At 37.1% G+C, this 16,495-nt stretch overlaps 1 protein-coding gene across 1 annotated transcript; it reads right to left on the reverse strand.

Moving 5' to 3' along the window:
• Positions 1–704: 704 nt before the first annotated feature.
• LOC132143150 (WD repeat-containing protein 91 homolog) lies at positions 705–2,705 on the reverse strand. Its single transcript, XM_059553299.1, has 5 exons — positions 2,592–2,705; positions 2,172–2,230; positions 1,378–1,700; positions 1,100–1,158; positions 705–904 (listed from the first exon to the last, which is right to left on the reverse strand). The coding sequence occupies exons 2-5, from the start codon at positions 2,209–2,211 to the stop codon at positions 712–714; spliced, it is 615 nt and encodes a 204-aa protein (XP_059409282.1). The 5' UTR covers positions 2,212–2,230; positions 2,592–2,705; the 3' UTR covers positions 705–711.
• Between the last annotated feature and the right edge of the window lie 13,790 nt (positions 2,706–16,495).

The raw sequence follows: 16,495 nt of genomic DNA on the forward strand, positions 1-16,495 counted from the left end.
ACAATGGAGCCTTTCCTGAGAGGGAATAATGATCAAATAAAGAGTAAATACAAAATTGAACAATAAATCCAGCCAAACAAACAAAAAAAAGCAATCAACCAATGTGTGAAAATTAATCTGCGATGTTGCCATTTTGATTGTATATAAATATATAATTTTATATAATTTACCTGAACTGCCGGATAGTTGTGCGCCTGTAGTTCTTCAAAGTTCTGAAAACTTTTTCAAGCTACAATAAATGAATAGACAATTCAGGAGAGATTTTAATTTTAAAATCATGAACTAGTCAAAAGTTCAGATTATTTTTCAACTGACGTATTGCCGTTATTCAAAGGACAAAATAATTACCTGAACAATGACATTGTTTGTCAGATTAATGGCTGCAGGAGAGGTCAGGTTTGATAGGTCGTCTGTGAAGTTTCCGTCCATTTTGAAGACTACATTGTACACTTTAGTGCCTGCTGAGGTTGTTACAGCTTGAGTCGTAGCTGAAGCAGTAGTTGTCCCTTTTGTTTCATTTTAGGGAAGAATTAAAATAAAATGTGATATAGTTAATTAATAATTGAAGGATTCTGAACACTAAAATACATGCAGTTTTAACAGGTGTAGAGGGTGCTGAAGCCGTTGCAGGTGCTGGTGGAGGTGCTTTTATTTAGGATAATATTAAATTGAGACACGGGTCAGCAAAACTGTTTCACAAGTAATGCAAACTTAACGATTGAAAGATAAATCTGTAAACACAAACTGACCAGCAGTTGTTGTGACCTCAGCAATATTGGTGAGATTGGAAAGGACTTTGAAGGTAAAATTTCCATTATTCAAGATTTGTGTCAGGTTTGCCACAGAAGGCTTGGAGTCACTGTTGTTAAAGATAAGTTTTCCATCGACCACAATGGAGCCATTCCTGATAGGGCACACATGCAAAGAATAAACGAATGATCTGGGTGAACGAATAGTCAGTTGACAGACAAAGGAACAATACAACCAACCATTCTAGCACCAAACCAAACAATTAATACATGTATAAATTAATTTAGAATGATGTGACAAAAAAAACAATAAAACATTTGTATATTTTTTTTGTTTCATTCTCTTTTACCTGAATTGCAGAATATCAAAGCGTTGGAAGTTTTTAAATTGAGTGTAAGCTGGTGTAACCTACAAAAGATAAACAAACAGGTTAGGACTTTGATACATTTCATTAAAGTTTTCATTTATTTTTATTAAGAATAACAAAGTGCAATAAATGGTAGAACTAAACCAGTGTATTTTTATTATATTATAATATTATGATAACAAATACCAGTGTGCAATATCAAGCAACATAACAGGATGAAAAAAAATATATATATATTCCTCATGGGCTAAAAATATTACCTGAGAGATGATTTTGTTTTTAAGGGCTATTGTGTCATTATTGGTCATGTCTGCGTAGTTTGCATTGAAAGTGTCATCAATGTGGAACGTTATATTAAATTCAAAAGTCGTGGGGCTGTTGTTGGTGGGGCTGTTGGTGGTGGTGTTGGTGGAGCTGTTGGTGGTGGTGTTGGTGGAGCTGTTGGTGGTGGTGTTGGTGGAGCTGTTGGTGGTGGTGTTGGTGGTGCCGTTGATGGTGCCGTTGATGGTGCTGTTGGTGGTGCCGTTGTTGGGGGTGACAGTGATGTTAGTTTCAGCAGCATATCCTGGCACAGACAGGAATCCTGTTTAAGGTGAAATTAGGGAAAATGAGACATGATAGAATTAAAATTAAATAAAAATAAATAAAACAAAGGAAAAAAAGAAAGAAAATAAAACAAAATTTTATTTAATTTAATAAAAAAAAATTTTTTAATTAAATAAATTATAATTATTATTGTTAAACTCCAGATTCTATTCCAGCAAAGCCTATTTGACTGAACTGCATTCCAGTTTGACAGTAAAAAATAGTTAATTAAACAGTAATTAAACAGTTATCACTGTAGGCTATGGATAGGTCTTTATACATCTGCATTGTTGTGAAAAAAGTATGATTAGAACGTTTGTCACTTTCTTTTTCAGTAAGCTGTGATCCTGATTTTGTTTTTATTTCGAATAATAGTTTCTGGCCATAAAATCCCTTTGTACTTTAAGTGCAGTTATGAACAATAACTATCACTACTTATTTAGAACAAGCATCACTATTAGGTTCTTACCAATTAGACACAGAACAGGTACTATAATCCTCCACTCCATTGTTCTTTTAGTAATATTCCTAAAAATGAAAATGAAGCATATAAGTATGATGCACCAAAGTTCAAAAATCAAACATAATAACAATCAAAATCAAATCAAACTAAATTCACATGGGTGGTGAGTTTGATGTCAACATTTTAAAAGGTATCAAGAGCTGCATAAGCAACAAACAAAAACAGAATAACCAAGTTTTTACAGAATTCTTAAAACATACTATATTCTACACACACCCTTCAAGGCTGCTTTAGGGTTTACAAAAGAATAAATAAAAAAAACACAATAATCTTTGTCTTCTTAAACTTAGATTCGTTTTTATAACATTTTATATTTATACAAATTGATTAGATACAACAACTGAAAACATTTTCAAAACAACTTACCTTTTGATTATTTCTCCACAAAAAAATGCAATCCAGGTTAATCCGTTTAGGAAGTTCCAGTCGTCAGTTAAAGGGTTACCTCTAATAGAGCCTAGCAGACAGGTGAGCTGATATTTAAAGTGAGACAGGTTTTTTTACTTTTGAAGAACTGACCAATGAGAGTTTTGAGAGCCTGAGAGCATGAGAGCATTGCTCAACTTGGTTGACAAACTTGAGAAACAACATTATCAGAATAAGTCTTTGTTTCCTGGTACATATGTGACGTCCATGATGACAGTATGCATTGGCAGCTTTTAACCAATTATGGCAAACTTAAAAATCATGGTTGAAAAAAAAAGGTTTTTTTTCTTTCATCTTTTAACACTATGAAATATGTACTTACATTAATTAGAAGAAATAAACTCCTTCAGGTTTAAAACAACTTTTGAGTGAGTAAATGACGGTATAAAAATAAAACACTATGACAGAATTCACAGAGAGATAACAGAGTTTTTATTTTTGGGTAAACTATTCCTTTAAGAATAATAAAACAACAAATCGCAAAGAGAAAAATCACTCGCTAATCTTGACTGAAGATCTATAAAACAGTTGCATTAGGAATCAGTCTATATAGTGTTTTATTTGCATATATATGAATGAATTTTTTTTTATGTTCCTGCTAAATACACCTACTGTACCTGAAAATATAGCATTGTTTGTTTTATTTGTATAATGTAGTTGTCATGTATATCTTGAATAGTGGTTTTCACGATACACATTGTTGCAAATCAGCTTTACAGAAAATTAAGTTTCTAAAATATATTTAGTATTAGCTTGTCAAATTGATGTGTAGCTATATGCCAGAAATATACTGTAAAATTCAGTTTATGACATAAACAAACGAAGAACAGTATTAACAGCAATTATTACAGGTGCATCTCAATAAATTAGAATGGTGTGAAAGAGTTCATTTATTTTAGTAATTCAACTCAAATTGTGAAACTCATGTATTAAATAAATTAAATGCACACAGACTGAAGTATAGTTTAAGTCTTTGGTTCTTTTAATTGTGATGATTTTGGCACACATTTAACAAAAACACACCAGTTCACACGCCCACTTTTCAGCATTTTCTTTTTTAACTGTGGTGAGAATTAACCAGTGCTGAAATGGGGGGTTTCATGACCCATTAAGCAGAAGTATTTAAACCTGTTAAACCTGTATCATTAACATTGAGATATCACTATATATTGTTGCAACAACGCTGCCACGACCAGTCTGGTGGGGCTCTTGCTTATAACAGTATCTTGGTGGAGTAGACTCAATTAGAACAATATAATCATTTGGTTTGTGCCAGGTTTCAGTCAAGCAGAGTACACCAAAACTATTATCTGTGATTATTTCATTTACATTAACTGCTTTGGGTGATCTAATGTTTAGGAGCCTAGGATGCTCACAGAAAAGATTCTAATTATTAACAAAGAGCAGTTTCTGTTCTTTACACCATGACAATAACCACTCATTTAAAACAAAATGTCTACTGGACTTTTTGTGTCCTATTTGATATGTGGGAAGCAGTCCTGACACATTGATCGTCGTCATGGGCTACGTGCTGCATACAATCTCGATCAGGCTCCTGAAGTCCCTCTTCAGTGTTTCTGTCTGCCGCAGCTTGGTGGCGTTGAAATTATTCCTCTTTTTAGACTAAACACAAATCTATAACTTCTAACTTAATTCCCCAAACTTCCTATATTCAGGTCAAAATTAAGCTCTCCACTCAAAACCACTCAATCTTTCAAAAATTGCTCTCAGACATGACACGCAAACCCTCAGAAACAAACACACTACAACACAGTCTTACACACTGATGATATAAATTCAAAATAATACAAAAAAAAAACATTAATAATTGTTGCTTGTGCTAATTCCCAATTGTTTTATTCTTTAATTGAATGTACTGTAGAGTACAGTACAATACAACAAACGACAACAACAATTCAACATCAAAGACTATATTGGCCCTGGCCAGGCAGGGGGGTAAAATCCTCTCACATGCCTGATCCAACCCTGGCACGTATCATCTGAAATATTTGAGACTGCTTGTCTTCTTGCTCTTGCCCGGCATCTTTCTCTTCCATGTTGTCATCCTCCTCCTCCTTCCCCTCCTCTTTCTCCTTTTTTCTCTCCGTACTCCCTCTCCACATCCACCTCCTACTCTTCCTTGTTCTTCATTTCTTTCTCTACTCCGTACTCCTTCTCCTCTGTGTTGTCCTTGACCTCTTTGTGGATCCATTGTGCCTCATTCATGAAACTTGCGTAAATATATGAGTAAATTCAGAGTAATTTGCCTGTAAAACAGACATTCCCAAAAACTCTACTCCAGATTTACAAACTCTTCGCAAACATCCGATTTGATAGTTAAACGTATATGTTAATGAATTCCAATCAATTGTAAAAAGGACGCTCATGCACACTCATTCGCAATTAGCATAATCCCCGCCTATGAATTACAGCTACACAAACTGTGTGTCCAGGAATGCAGTGGAGTATTCTGGTCTACTTTCTCAGGTTTGGCTCCAGTATATTGCATAAATGCAAGAAAAGACAAGGCCATATGCCTATCAATAAATATTCAATAATGTTTGACCACCAAAGTGTTTTTAGCCAGCTAAAAAACCGGCTGGTGGCACTTGAGAATGCTTTGGTAGCACAGCGTTTTACCAGCCGAGATGCTTTAGTTGCTATGGTATAGAATATTAATGGTGGCAAAGTATTATCCTGCTAGGATCTAATTTTTAAGAATTGTACTAAATATAATTAAGCAGTAACCAATAATATTGACTCCATCATTGTAGGCAGTCATTGTACAAATAGGTTGTTTATGTATTTGTCCCACACCTACTCTATTTACAGCCGGGTAAATAGTGACAGTGACGAGCGTTGCCTTTTACAGTTATCAACTCTAAAGCTGCAAAATAAAATAAAGGCCAAGGGCAAATGAACTTGTAATTATTATGGCAGTGCATCAAAATTCAGTGTCATCAATTTGAAAAAAAAAAAATAGAACATAGAACGTTTTATGCACCATTTACACGTGGTAGGGAGCAGGTGTACATTTCTTTCATATCAATTAACATTTTTGAAAATTTGAACATTTTCATGAATTTGAAAGTTTATGTCAGAACGGCTTCACAAACAATTTACACACAAAAAAGATAGTTCTGCATATGTTTCATGAATGAGGCCCTTTGTTTCAAACCTGAATACAGTTTTTCTCAGTCGCTTTGGTGCATTTCTCGAATCATCCTTACTGTAATATTTGCAAAGAAGTATTTCTCAAAACAATTCATACAAACAGCACTACACAATGGATTTCCTGCCAAAGCCTGTATCTTACTTAAAATTTTTAGTCCATCTCTCAAAAGTAAGTGTTTGTGAATGGACATATCAGTTCCATCAGAAAGTAAAGCCCTTGTGTCATTGTTCACAAACAAGTATAGCCATGTTGTCAATATAACACTACACTGTGTTAGTATTACCTGCTATAATCTATGGTAACAGTTTGGATTCCAGTTACTGTACTGAAATGCAGAAGGCTGCACTTCTTATGTATTCCATGTATCCATTTCAAAAGTACAAATTTGCACATTACTGTATGTGGGATATTGATTGAAAAAAACTGGATATGATTCACAGTTACGCTTTTATTAGTGGTCTAACCAAAAAAAAACATACATTGTCATTGTGAAATAGAAAAGAAAAAGAAATATGGGCACAAAGGCGAAAATAAAAATTAGAAAGTCCATTGTCAGAATTTGTAACTCTTGTGTTGTCCTCTCTGTCTATATATGAATTTTAATTGAAGGTTCATGACATGTACCTTTCAGCTATTTCAGAGAACTATATAATACATTTTGAGCAGCATGACAATAGCAACTGATGATGTAGGAAATCACAGACAAATGTACATAATCAATTGCATGAATGTACCAAAGCAATCGCAACTTGTTCAAAACAATTAGACAATTTTATGATGTTCACAAGTGACTAGATGATATTGGGGGTTAACAAGTAGTTTTGAGAATTTCATTTGTGATCTATGAAATGCACCAGTACCACTGAGAAAAACTGTAAGCTGACTTTGTCCCTTTTATCTCCATCAAAGGTTGTGATTGATGTGTGATAAAATTTGACTCCTAGTGTTTCCACTTGGGTAACTGTGTGCTAATTGAGCTCAAACTTTGCAGACTTGAGTGAACAATATTGAATTCTAGTGCTTTCTAAATGACCACATGGTGAAAGCACTGAGACATGTAGAAATTTGTGTGTAGAGTTTTGCAGTAACAGTTCACCAAATCTGACTCGTGTCAAAGCAGGGGAATAGTGATTTTAATATGATTTAAAAAAAAAAAGATGTTATGGTTTTTAAATTTCAGTTCAAAAGCCTCGTTATATTGTTCTAGCAATCGAGTAAATTGTAATAGAGTTAAGCATACTACCTTTTCACAATGGTGGAACAGTGGAATCAGATATTCAAATTATTAAAGGAATTAAGTGAATAAAATAAAGTGTTGTTGTTGTTCTTATAACATAGTACATGCCTGAATGGACAAAATGTAATGAATACCAGTTGTGTACAGCATCATATTGCATAGTTTCGATGTAAGTGGGGGAATTCAATCTCATGTGCAAGTTTGCATGTATCGTTCACTCACTTGCATGCAGTAAGTGAATGGCACTGACTGCTCTCAGTAATGTGGACTGACTAGTTTTTCACGGGTTTTTGTGGTTTGTAAGGTTAGAGTAAGACATGTGCTTTCACAGAGTGATATAGTTTGTCATGTGCTCCTAAAAGATATTTGACTGTGTACACTTGAAGAATTTCCTGTGAATTTGAAGTTCATGTGGGTTTGTTACAAGTTTCCTTGTTCAAGCAAAACACCCCATTCTCAGAAAACTACACCATGGAGTCGACACTATTGATTGTATCACAAAAACTTTACTGATCAGAGACACAGATTTTATATGAATTCTAAACATACTGTTAGGGTTAGAGTTAGGGTTAGTAATGATAAATAATTGGTCCTGTGTGTTGTGTTTCCTTCTCGTGCTCTTTTGGCTCTCTGTGTCTGTCTCACCTTGCCATGTTCCCTTAGTCTAATAACATCGCTTTCAGTGCCTTCCTTAACTAAGTCAAAGACATCCAACGGTAGTTCATGTCAATGTTATGGTATGATTCATGTATTTTGGCCTTCGGGTGGCTCAGACCAATATGTAATGATTCTGAGATATTCATGTCCTCAGACTCAGAAATAATCTTTTTCTGAAGCAATCTTCATAACGGCAAACTGGATTAATGTGTGGCTTTGATGTTGACAACAGCAAAAAAAAAAATCACTTTTATTTTATGAACATATAAAGCACAACCAGGCACAATCAGTTCAAAAAGAAAAATGTATAAACTACCTTTATGTAGATCCCTTTCTTTTATTGCATCAGAATTGTCAGAGCCTTCTTAAAATTCTGGGTTTCCAACTTGTTATTATGAGTTTGAAAAGGTGAAAACAGTTTTTAAAAGTTGGAAATGTGCAATTACGGTAAATCTAATGTGTTTCGGTTACTTTGACTTCCACAGAAGAAGAAAAAAAGGAAGAAAAACAAGAAATTTCTCAAAATATATTATTTTATATTTCTACAGAAGAAATACATTTATGCAGGTTTGGCAGAACATAGTAAGGTGAGTAATGGCAATATTGTTTTTTTTGTCTGACCTACAATATAATTTTAAGCTCCATTTAAGAACACTTCATCACATCTCAAAAACTCAACTTTTATATGTATAAATCTGTAGGGAAAAGTTATGGGTTTTTCTGGGCCCTCTATCTATTCAGTCCTCAGTATCATCTCAACCTTCACCCCCAATTATGTTGCCCCTGTGTACAATTAATAGGGCCTTGTGTTTTTATGCGATTTTAAAACAGAAAGCATTGTTAACTAGAGGAAAGCTAAAGAAAGATGTAAATAGAGCAGCCACCATCAGACTTTTTATTGAACAGATATGTTATGTAAATAGAATTGTGCATTTCTCATAATCTGGGAGTATTAAACCACTGAGTTTGTAGGCATTGGGTGTTTCTGACTGTTATTTTTTTTTATATATATATATAATTTCTCTCCATGATGTGTGAATCGCTAGGTAGACAGTTATTGTTTATATTTGTTAATTTAGATAAATCAATTAAATTCAATTCAAGTTTATTTTTATAGCACTTTTCACATTACAAATTGTTGCAAAGCAGCTTTACAGAAAATAAAGTTTCTACAATATATTTATATATTACGCCCCCGCGCATAAAAAAAAAAACACCGTAGCCTAATGGAGATTCAATCACAAATGTATTAACATTGAGTCATAAACAGGACTATCTGGATTATTATTTTTTTACTTAATGTTTGAAACAGCAGGTTAACAACTTAGAATATCAACTTATATGAAGTGCACTGAATGAGTTTCATATGAGTCTGAACGAGATCTAGAGATATCGGTCGCGAACGAGTTGAATGAACTGACACATGTCGTTCGTGAATGAAATGAACTGGTACATGGCTTATCTCGTTCGTGAACGAAATCAATGAGAGTAAAACGGGTCAGTTGGCCATTTAGCATGTCAATCTCGCAAAATGCAAAGCGCAGTTATAGGTGCTGTGCACATACGCTTGTTTTCATATTTAGCATACAGAACATAATTCCACGTTTAATCCGGATTTATGAATGTGAATATATAGGCTAATATATGAACTGTCTGACCAACAATTAAAATGATAATTATGCAAGAAAATCTTGTGCTTTGTTCATCTGAACAACTTAAATATATAAAACAATATATAAAACTGTATATATTGAATGCGATTATGCACACATTTTAATCAGTTTTTGTAACAAGTGAATACGTTCCTTGACTTAAGACACTCTTTTTCGTCACCTGCTGGCATATTTTGTGTAATACGAAGAAATGATCACTGAACGAATCAGTGAACGAATCTGAACAAATCATTTTGGTGAATGAACTGAAAATGAACGAATCTCTTGAAAGAATAATAACGTGCGTTCCATTCGACCGTAAGTGTACTGCAAAGTGGACTTCACAGGGTATTCCGCCATCTTAAGTGAGATTCCAATATGAAGGGAGCAAACATGTTCAGTTCGAAGGGCACGGTACAGGGAATAAGGGAACATCGATACATCACTTCACAGGAAGTGGAGAGCGATTATCTCCCAACTGTCATTGCGCGCAGCACGTCATCACGAGTCAGAACGGCCGTCTTCGCTGTCTTCGTTCATATTCATTACGGATTGTAAAAAGGTATGATAATGTCAAATCAACTGGAAGCAGATGAGGCTCTGCCATTTTTCTTTATTTTACTTTATTTACCTCAGTGTTTACTATACGGCTGTGCGCAGGAAGAAGGCGCACGAGACCGCTATGCAATTATATGACCATTTATTAAAACCCCTTATATACACAGTTAACCAAATAAAAGTTTATTTTCATATTTGCATGACAGTTACAGCAGGGCTTCAATTCTGTTAATAGTCAAGGAATAGCAGCAATAGTCAATTAAAGTGTATAATAAACATACGTTTTTCATTATATAGTACTCAATGTTTTTTCTCTTTTTTATTGTATCGTGTACATATTTTAAATGTGATTGTAAATAAAAATTAAAATATGAATGTAGTCCTATATATTTATGTTATATCATAATCTGCGCGACCCCATCGTTGACTTTCTTTGATGACGTTTGCAGGGCGTTCCAAATGAGCGGTTATTGTCAGTGAAGTCCACTTCAACTGATATACCGTGCTCAGGGAGTAGGGAGCAGTGAACACTGCGTAGGGACCCTGTCGAATGGAAACCACCTACAATTTCCACCACTAGTGCCTGGCTACTAGCTCTTATTCGCTTGATTTGGTCATGGGCCTACGCTACAATTTGTCTAGAGTGCCCTCTACTGGATAAGATGGCAAAGAATAAAATAAAAAACAGGTCTAATCAGACTGTAAAAAGTGCGCTACACATGGCATTTTAAAAACTGGATATTTTATTTATAGTTCGATTACGGATATTTCACGTCATGTTCGAATGCATATTCGAATAAAAAGTGACAGCCCTAGTGGTGACTGTCAGTTAATGTACATATGGTAGAAATGTACAGAAAAATCAATTAAGGACATAATCAAGTAGACGATGAGCACTATTAACAATAATTATTATAGCTATAACAGTAGTACAAGATTATGAGATGCATTATTTGAATGCTTGGCCAAAGAGATTGTCCCAAGGTTACGAATGTAACCCTAGTTCCTCGAAGGAACGAGACGCTCAGATGGCGACCGCTCCACAGACCGCGGGCAGGATGGCCACTCATGACCTCACCCCAACCGGTCAGGGATGCATCTGTCGCTAGCGTTACACGGCGGACAAAGAGCTCCCAGCACCGGGCCCTAAATCAAAAACCAAGGTTTCTTCCATATGTCTAAGGCACAGAGGCATCGGCGCGTGACCTTAATAGTTCGAAATGGATTCCCCCTTGGGGAAAAACCATTGGACTGGAGCCACCACTGTAGGGGTCTCATGTATAGGAGGCCAAAAGGTATCACGTTGGACGCAGCTGCCATCAGCCCTAATAGTCTCTGAAACTGCTTGACAGTGAGTGACTGAGGTGAGGATCGACTCGATCCAAGCAGGAGACAGACGTGCCAGCATCATGGTTGAATCCCACTCTACGCCTAGATAGGTGGATCTCTGAACTGGAGAAAGTACACTCTTCTTGGCGTTCAGTCTCAAACCCAGCTCCCCCATGTGTGTGAGAATGACATCTCGATGTCGAACCACTTTCTGCTCTGTTTGAGCTAAAATCAACCAATCATTGATATAACTCAGAATGCGGATGCCCTGCATACGCAGAGGAACCAGTGCCGCATCTACACATTTCGTAAACGTGCGGGGTGAGAGTGCAAGGCCAAAGGGAAGTACTCGATATTGGTAAGCTTTGCCCCCGAAAGCAAACCTCAGAAACTTCCTGTGTTGTGGAAGGATGGAGATGTGAAAGTATGCATCTTTGAGATCTATTGTGACAAACCCATTGAGATACCCATTGAGATACATTTGGCAGTCGTTTCCACGCTGCTAAATAATGTAGTTATCTCTCGAGACTGACCTCTATTGTAAGAGGCCCCCGAAGGGGTGGCGAGCATCCCAGCTCCGCTACGCTCACGAGCGGAAATAACTGGGAGTAGCGCTCCCTGGAGACCGCTGCACCCTGAAACTCTGGCAGGGTTGGCAGGCCGGCCTCCAGAGGGCACTGAGGCGAGGCGGGCACCGTATACTGAGGTGGACCGTGCTCTACCCCAGCAGGGGCTGCCCTCTGTGTCCCTGAACCTTCTGTGTCCCTTCTTTGTCGAGGACTTCCTACCTTCAATAATTGCCCGAAAATCTGATTTGGGCCTGGAAGTCTCCGACTCAGAGCGTCGCTGAGACCCTCGGTCCCGACGTGGGGGAGCACCAGTGGCGACACTCTGTTTTTGAGCCTTACGGTATGAAGAGCTGGTCTGTGTCATGGGCATCTCCCGCCCAGATGACCCATGAGAGCGATCAAGGAGGAAACTCTAGAACGCCGCCACCTGTTTGCGTTTTTAATGGCTTAGCGGACAACACCAGAGCCTTTAGAGACGATGCCGTACCGGGAGACAGATAGCTCGCAAGCGTCTGTTTAACCCGTGGCATCGTTCTATAACCCCACTCTTCAAGCCCTGTCACATTGCCGTAGTATTGAGAATCGGGGCCGAAGAGGCAGGTGGAATAGGGGTGGTTCCATGATCTCGCGATTTCATCATGGAGATCGGGAAAAAATGGAAGGCTCCGGGATGGGGGTGGTTGCCTCGGCCACAGAAAGCATTCATCTAACTTGCTCTTCTGTGGCTCAGATTGTTTCTCGGCAGGCCAGTCGATTTTTTATTTGTCTACTGCATGAGTAACCACCTCCAATAGCTCCTCATACTGGGGCGACATACTGGGCCCTACTAATAGTCTTCATCGGACGAAGAGAGGTGGAGTGTTGACCCCTCGCCCTGGGGGGAAGAAACCGACGAGCGTGCTTCCGAACCCAGGGTTTGGGCGCCGGATCTGGCAGATGAGGAAGGAAATAAGGACTGGTCCATCTCCATACTCTCTGCCAGATCCACCTGCGAACCTCACGAGTGCAGCTGCCACTCTGCCTCAGCAGAAGCAGGGCCAGCATCTCAAAGAGAGCCCTCTGGGATCGAAGCATCCGCATTGGGAATCGTTCACAATGTGGACAGTCGCTCGAAGTCCGACTCAGCGTGCTTCGATCCCAGGCAAACCACGCATTGACTGTGTGTATCCCCACCCGTAATGTAGCGAGGGCAGGGAGGAACACACAATCTATAGCGCGATCCGGAATCGCCCCTCAAATGTATAGACTTAGCTTTGCTTTTAGGCATAATGTTTCTTTAAAGACAGACAACAATAAATAAGACTCACAAAACAGACTTTAGACATGCACATACAGAGCGCTTGCTGAAAGACGCGAAGCTGAAGCCAGCTGCACGCCACGTACCTTTATAGCTTCCTGGTCGCTACGTCACCCCACACGTGATGTCACACCCTTCCATTAGACAGATTGCACACGATATTCAGATTCGGTCTTGCCAAAGGCATTTCCCCAAAGTGTTCGACGCAGCTCGAGTTGCTGAAGAGGAACTAGATTTAAACAGAGAGAGTGTGTCTGAACCCCGAAAGTTATCAGGAAGGCTATTCCAGAGTTTGTGAGCCAAATGTGAAAAAGCTCTACCTCCTTTAGTGGACTTATAGGTATTACCAAAAGTCCAGAGTTTTGTGACCTTAAGGAGCATGAGTTGTAGCATGGTAGAAGACTAGTAAGGTAAGCAGGAGCTAAACTATTTAGGGCCTTATATGTAAGTAATAATATTTTGTAACTGGTACATAACTTAATAGGTAGCCAATGCAGAGACTGTAAAAATGGGGTAATATGATCATATTTTCTTGACCTGGTAAGGACTCTAGCCTCTGCATTTTGGACTACCTTTAGTTTGATTATTAAGGATACAGGAAAACCACATAGAAGTGCATTACAATAGTCCAGTGTCTACTCTTCTCATGGGAAGGGTTTAGTTGGCAACTTATGCACATTATGCACAAGAAACACTGATGGATTCTCATATGTTCACAATATAATCTAGTGTGTGTTTTAATCTAGAAGAAACATTCTTTGTAGAGGTTACTTTAGTTACTCTTTTAGAGTCTTTCTATGAGTCACCTGGAAACATTTTAGAGACATTTATCAATCAGAATGTGTAAATATCTTTTTAACAAGATGTTTATCAGAGGTTTGTATCATTTGTATGAAATATTTTTCAGATGATGCGACATCTTGGAGATTAGGTAGAAAGACGTTTGAAACAATGGCAAATATGATTAAATATGTGCAGTTTGAGGAATGTGGATGGGCAAGTGAATGAAAAGGTTAGAAGAGAAAAAACAAATAGATGCAAGATAAAGACAACAGAATGAGTTAGTTGTATATTGCTAAGACTCATACAAGGCAACTTAAAAATAGTTTTTAAATGTGGAGACTGGGGAACATAAGAAAATTTATTGAAACTCATTTGGAGTTTTAGAGCTATTGAACTCTGACTTGAAAAGGTATTTGTACAAACTTACAGCTTTAACCCCATTGTGTTTCCGAGCTCTGACAATAACAGTGTCATACATTGCTTTACAAAAAGTTTTTTAAGCAAATACATTCTAGGTTACCTTCTAATTAAAATGATCTTCCTTTATGACTTTTGTTATAAAGACATTGAACAGAAACTACAACTATGCATGTGCATTGTAATTGGATTAGATCATATTTTGGGTTTCTGTTCAAAAGGGCGGTGCACACTAGCAAGTCAAACTGCCTTGAAGAAACTAGGTTAAAATGATATTGTAATATTCCTCTCAATAGCAACCTGCTTTTTAACACAGTAGCACTCCCCTACTACTAAGCATTCCAGCCAGGTCTGTCCCAGAGTTCATACTAATTGTCACATGTGTTACAGAGCCAATGTTTGCCATCAGAGTCAAGATGAACCAACAGTCTCAAGGCCATCAGAGTCTTTTTGTGGGCAGGGCAGCCATAAAGTCTGATCCTTTATCTGGAAGGATTTGTCCTGCTGAGACATCCACACTCTAAAAACTACAGAAAAATATTTATTTATAATTTCTGAGATACTTCATATAGCAAACAACAACCCTATTGCTATCTAAATCTTAAAAATCAGTGATAAATGTTTGATTTCAGAAATTATACAATGGATGTCATGTTTTTCATGAAAAAAAAATTAAGTTTCATGAATTAAAAATTTGACAAGGCAGGTTATTGCGGCACAAAAAAGGAATTATTCATTCTTTTAGCGGCGCAAACTGAAATGCATCAAAAATAGCACATGATCAGACACCACATATAGGTCATTTAAAAAGCATGGGGAATTAAAGAAAGTTAATGCCTTATTACTGCATGGGAGGCCTACTGTCTTTGCAGCATTAAGATAGTAGATTCTTGGACGTGAGTTCGTAATCATTAGTTTTGCAGCGTGCATCCCATGACAAATCAGATGATTGAACTCCAAGCAGTTTAAAAGTGGAGAGTCTACTGATTATATGTCCTAAAATGACCGAAAAAGGAGGTGAGGGGATGTTATCATATTTCCTGGCACTAATTACCAAGTAGGAATATCGCATAAAACGAATAAACCACTGTTTCCATCCAATGAGTTAAAGAGAACACAATCGTCACTTCTTGATAAACTGGAACTAAATATAAGAAAACTAGGAGAAGCCACATAATAATTTCTACATGTAATAAATGACTTGCTTTTAGAGGTGAATCCCTGCTGTTTGGAAACACAGTCATATAAGACAGTAATTATACAGAAATACTTTGATGACAGATTTTCCTCAGGCATTTCAGAATGACCAAAACAACACATAGATTCTTCTGGGAATGAGATCAGTCCACTGGTTAGTCAAGTTATCCCATCTCATAGCGCAAAGTCACATGACTTTTTCAATGTGCATGGTGGAATTTATTCGGTAAATGTGTTTCCATCGTAGTTTATGCAAATTTTTTCTTACAAGTTAAAAAGTTTATCCTACTCAGAATTTAACCGCATCTTGGCATTTCCATCCAGTGTTTATGCGATAATCCAAAATGTGCATAGAAATAGGTGGATGGCTATTGCTAGCAAAAATTCCTCTCCCTATTTTACCACTGAATACAAGGCCTTTTGAGTTAAGAAACTTAGTGATTGTTAGATCATCAGCATATTTTACAGCAGTTACAGAAAGCGGTGACAGATGACAGAAAGCAGAAGGAATAAAAGTGTCTCTGGGGAGAACCAGATGGAAATGGATAGGAGTTAAAAACACAGGGACCCCACTTATATACATGGTTTACCCATGTTTAAATATCAGTCCAAAATAAAGATTTGTCATTACTGAAATGCTACACAATATGGCACCAACAATCTTATTGCCATGAAACTCTTAAAAATCTTTAAAAAACTTGGGTTTCCCCAAGTCCAAATATAATTAGAAAAAGATGTGACAACATTTTGGAAATAAAAAAAGATAATTTATGAAACTATGTAAAAGTTGTGCTTTGTGAAATTAAAACATCAGATTGCTCAGGGGAATTTAAGAACTGACTGCTATTAATGGAAAAGAAGCTTGTGACCATTCAGTGACGTTGAAATTTTGGCATGGGGAAACATTCTTCGCTGTTTACTAGCAGTCACAATGGAGGAAAAAATACATAAATAAACAAAACAAAAACTAAAA

Source organism: Carassius carassius, chromosome 7 (assembly GCF_963082965.1).
Source record: "Carassius carassius chromosome 7, fCarCar2.1, whole genome shotgun sequence".
In the NCBI taxonomy this organism is placed as follows: domain Eukaryota; kingdom Metazoa; phylum Chordata; class Actinopteri; order Cypriniformes; family Cyprinidae; genus Carassius; species Carassius carassius.

Coding starts and splice junctions, on each gene's coding strand:
- LOC132143150 (XM_059553299.1), bottom strand. CDS start 2,211: ATGGAGTGGAGGATTATAGTACCTGTTCTGTGTCTAATTG. Junction 1,159..1,377: donor AAAACAAAATCATCTCTCAG/GTAATATTTTTA, acceptor TATCTTTTGTAG/GTTACACCAGCTTACACTCA. Junction 905..1,099: donor TTTGATATTCTGCAATTCAG/GTAAAAGAGAAT, acceptor GTGCCCTATCAG/GAATGGCTCCATTGTGGTCG.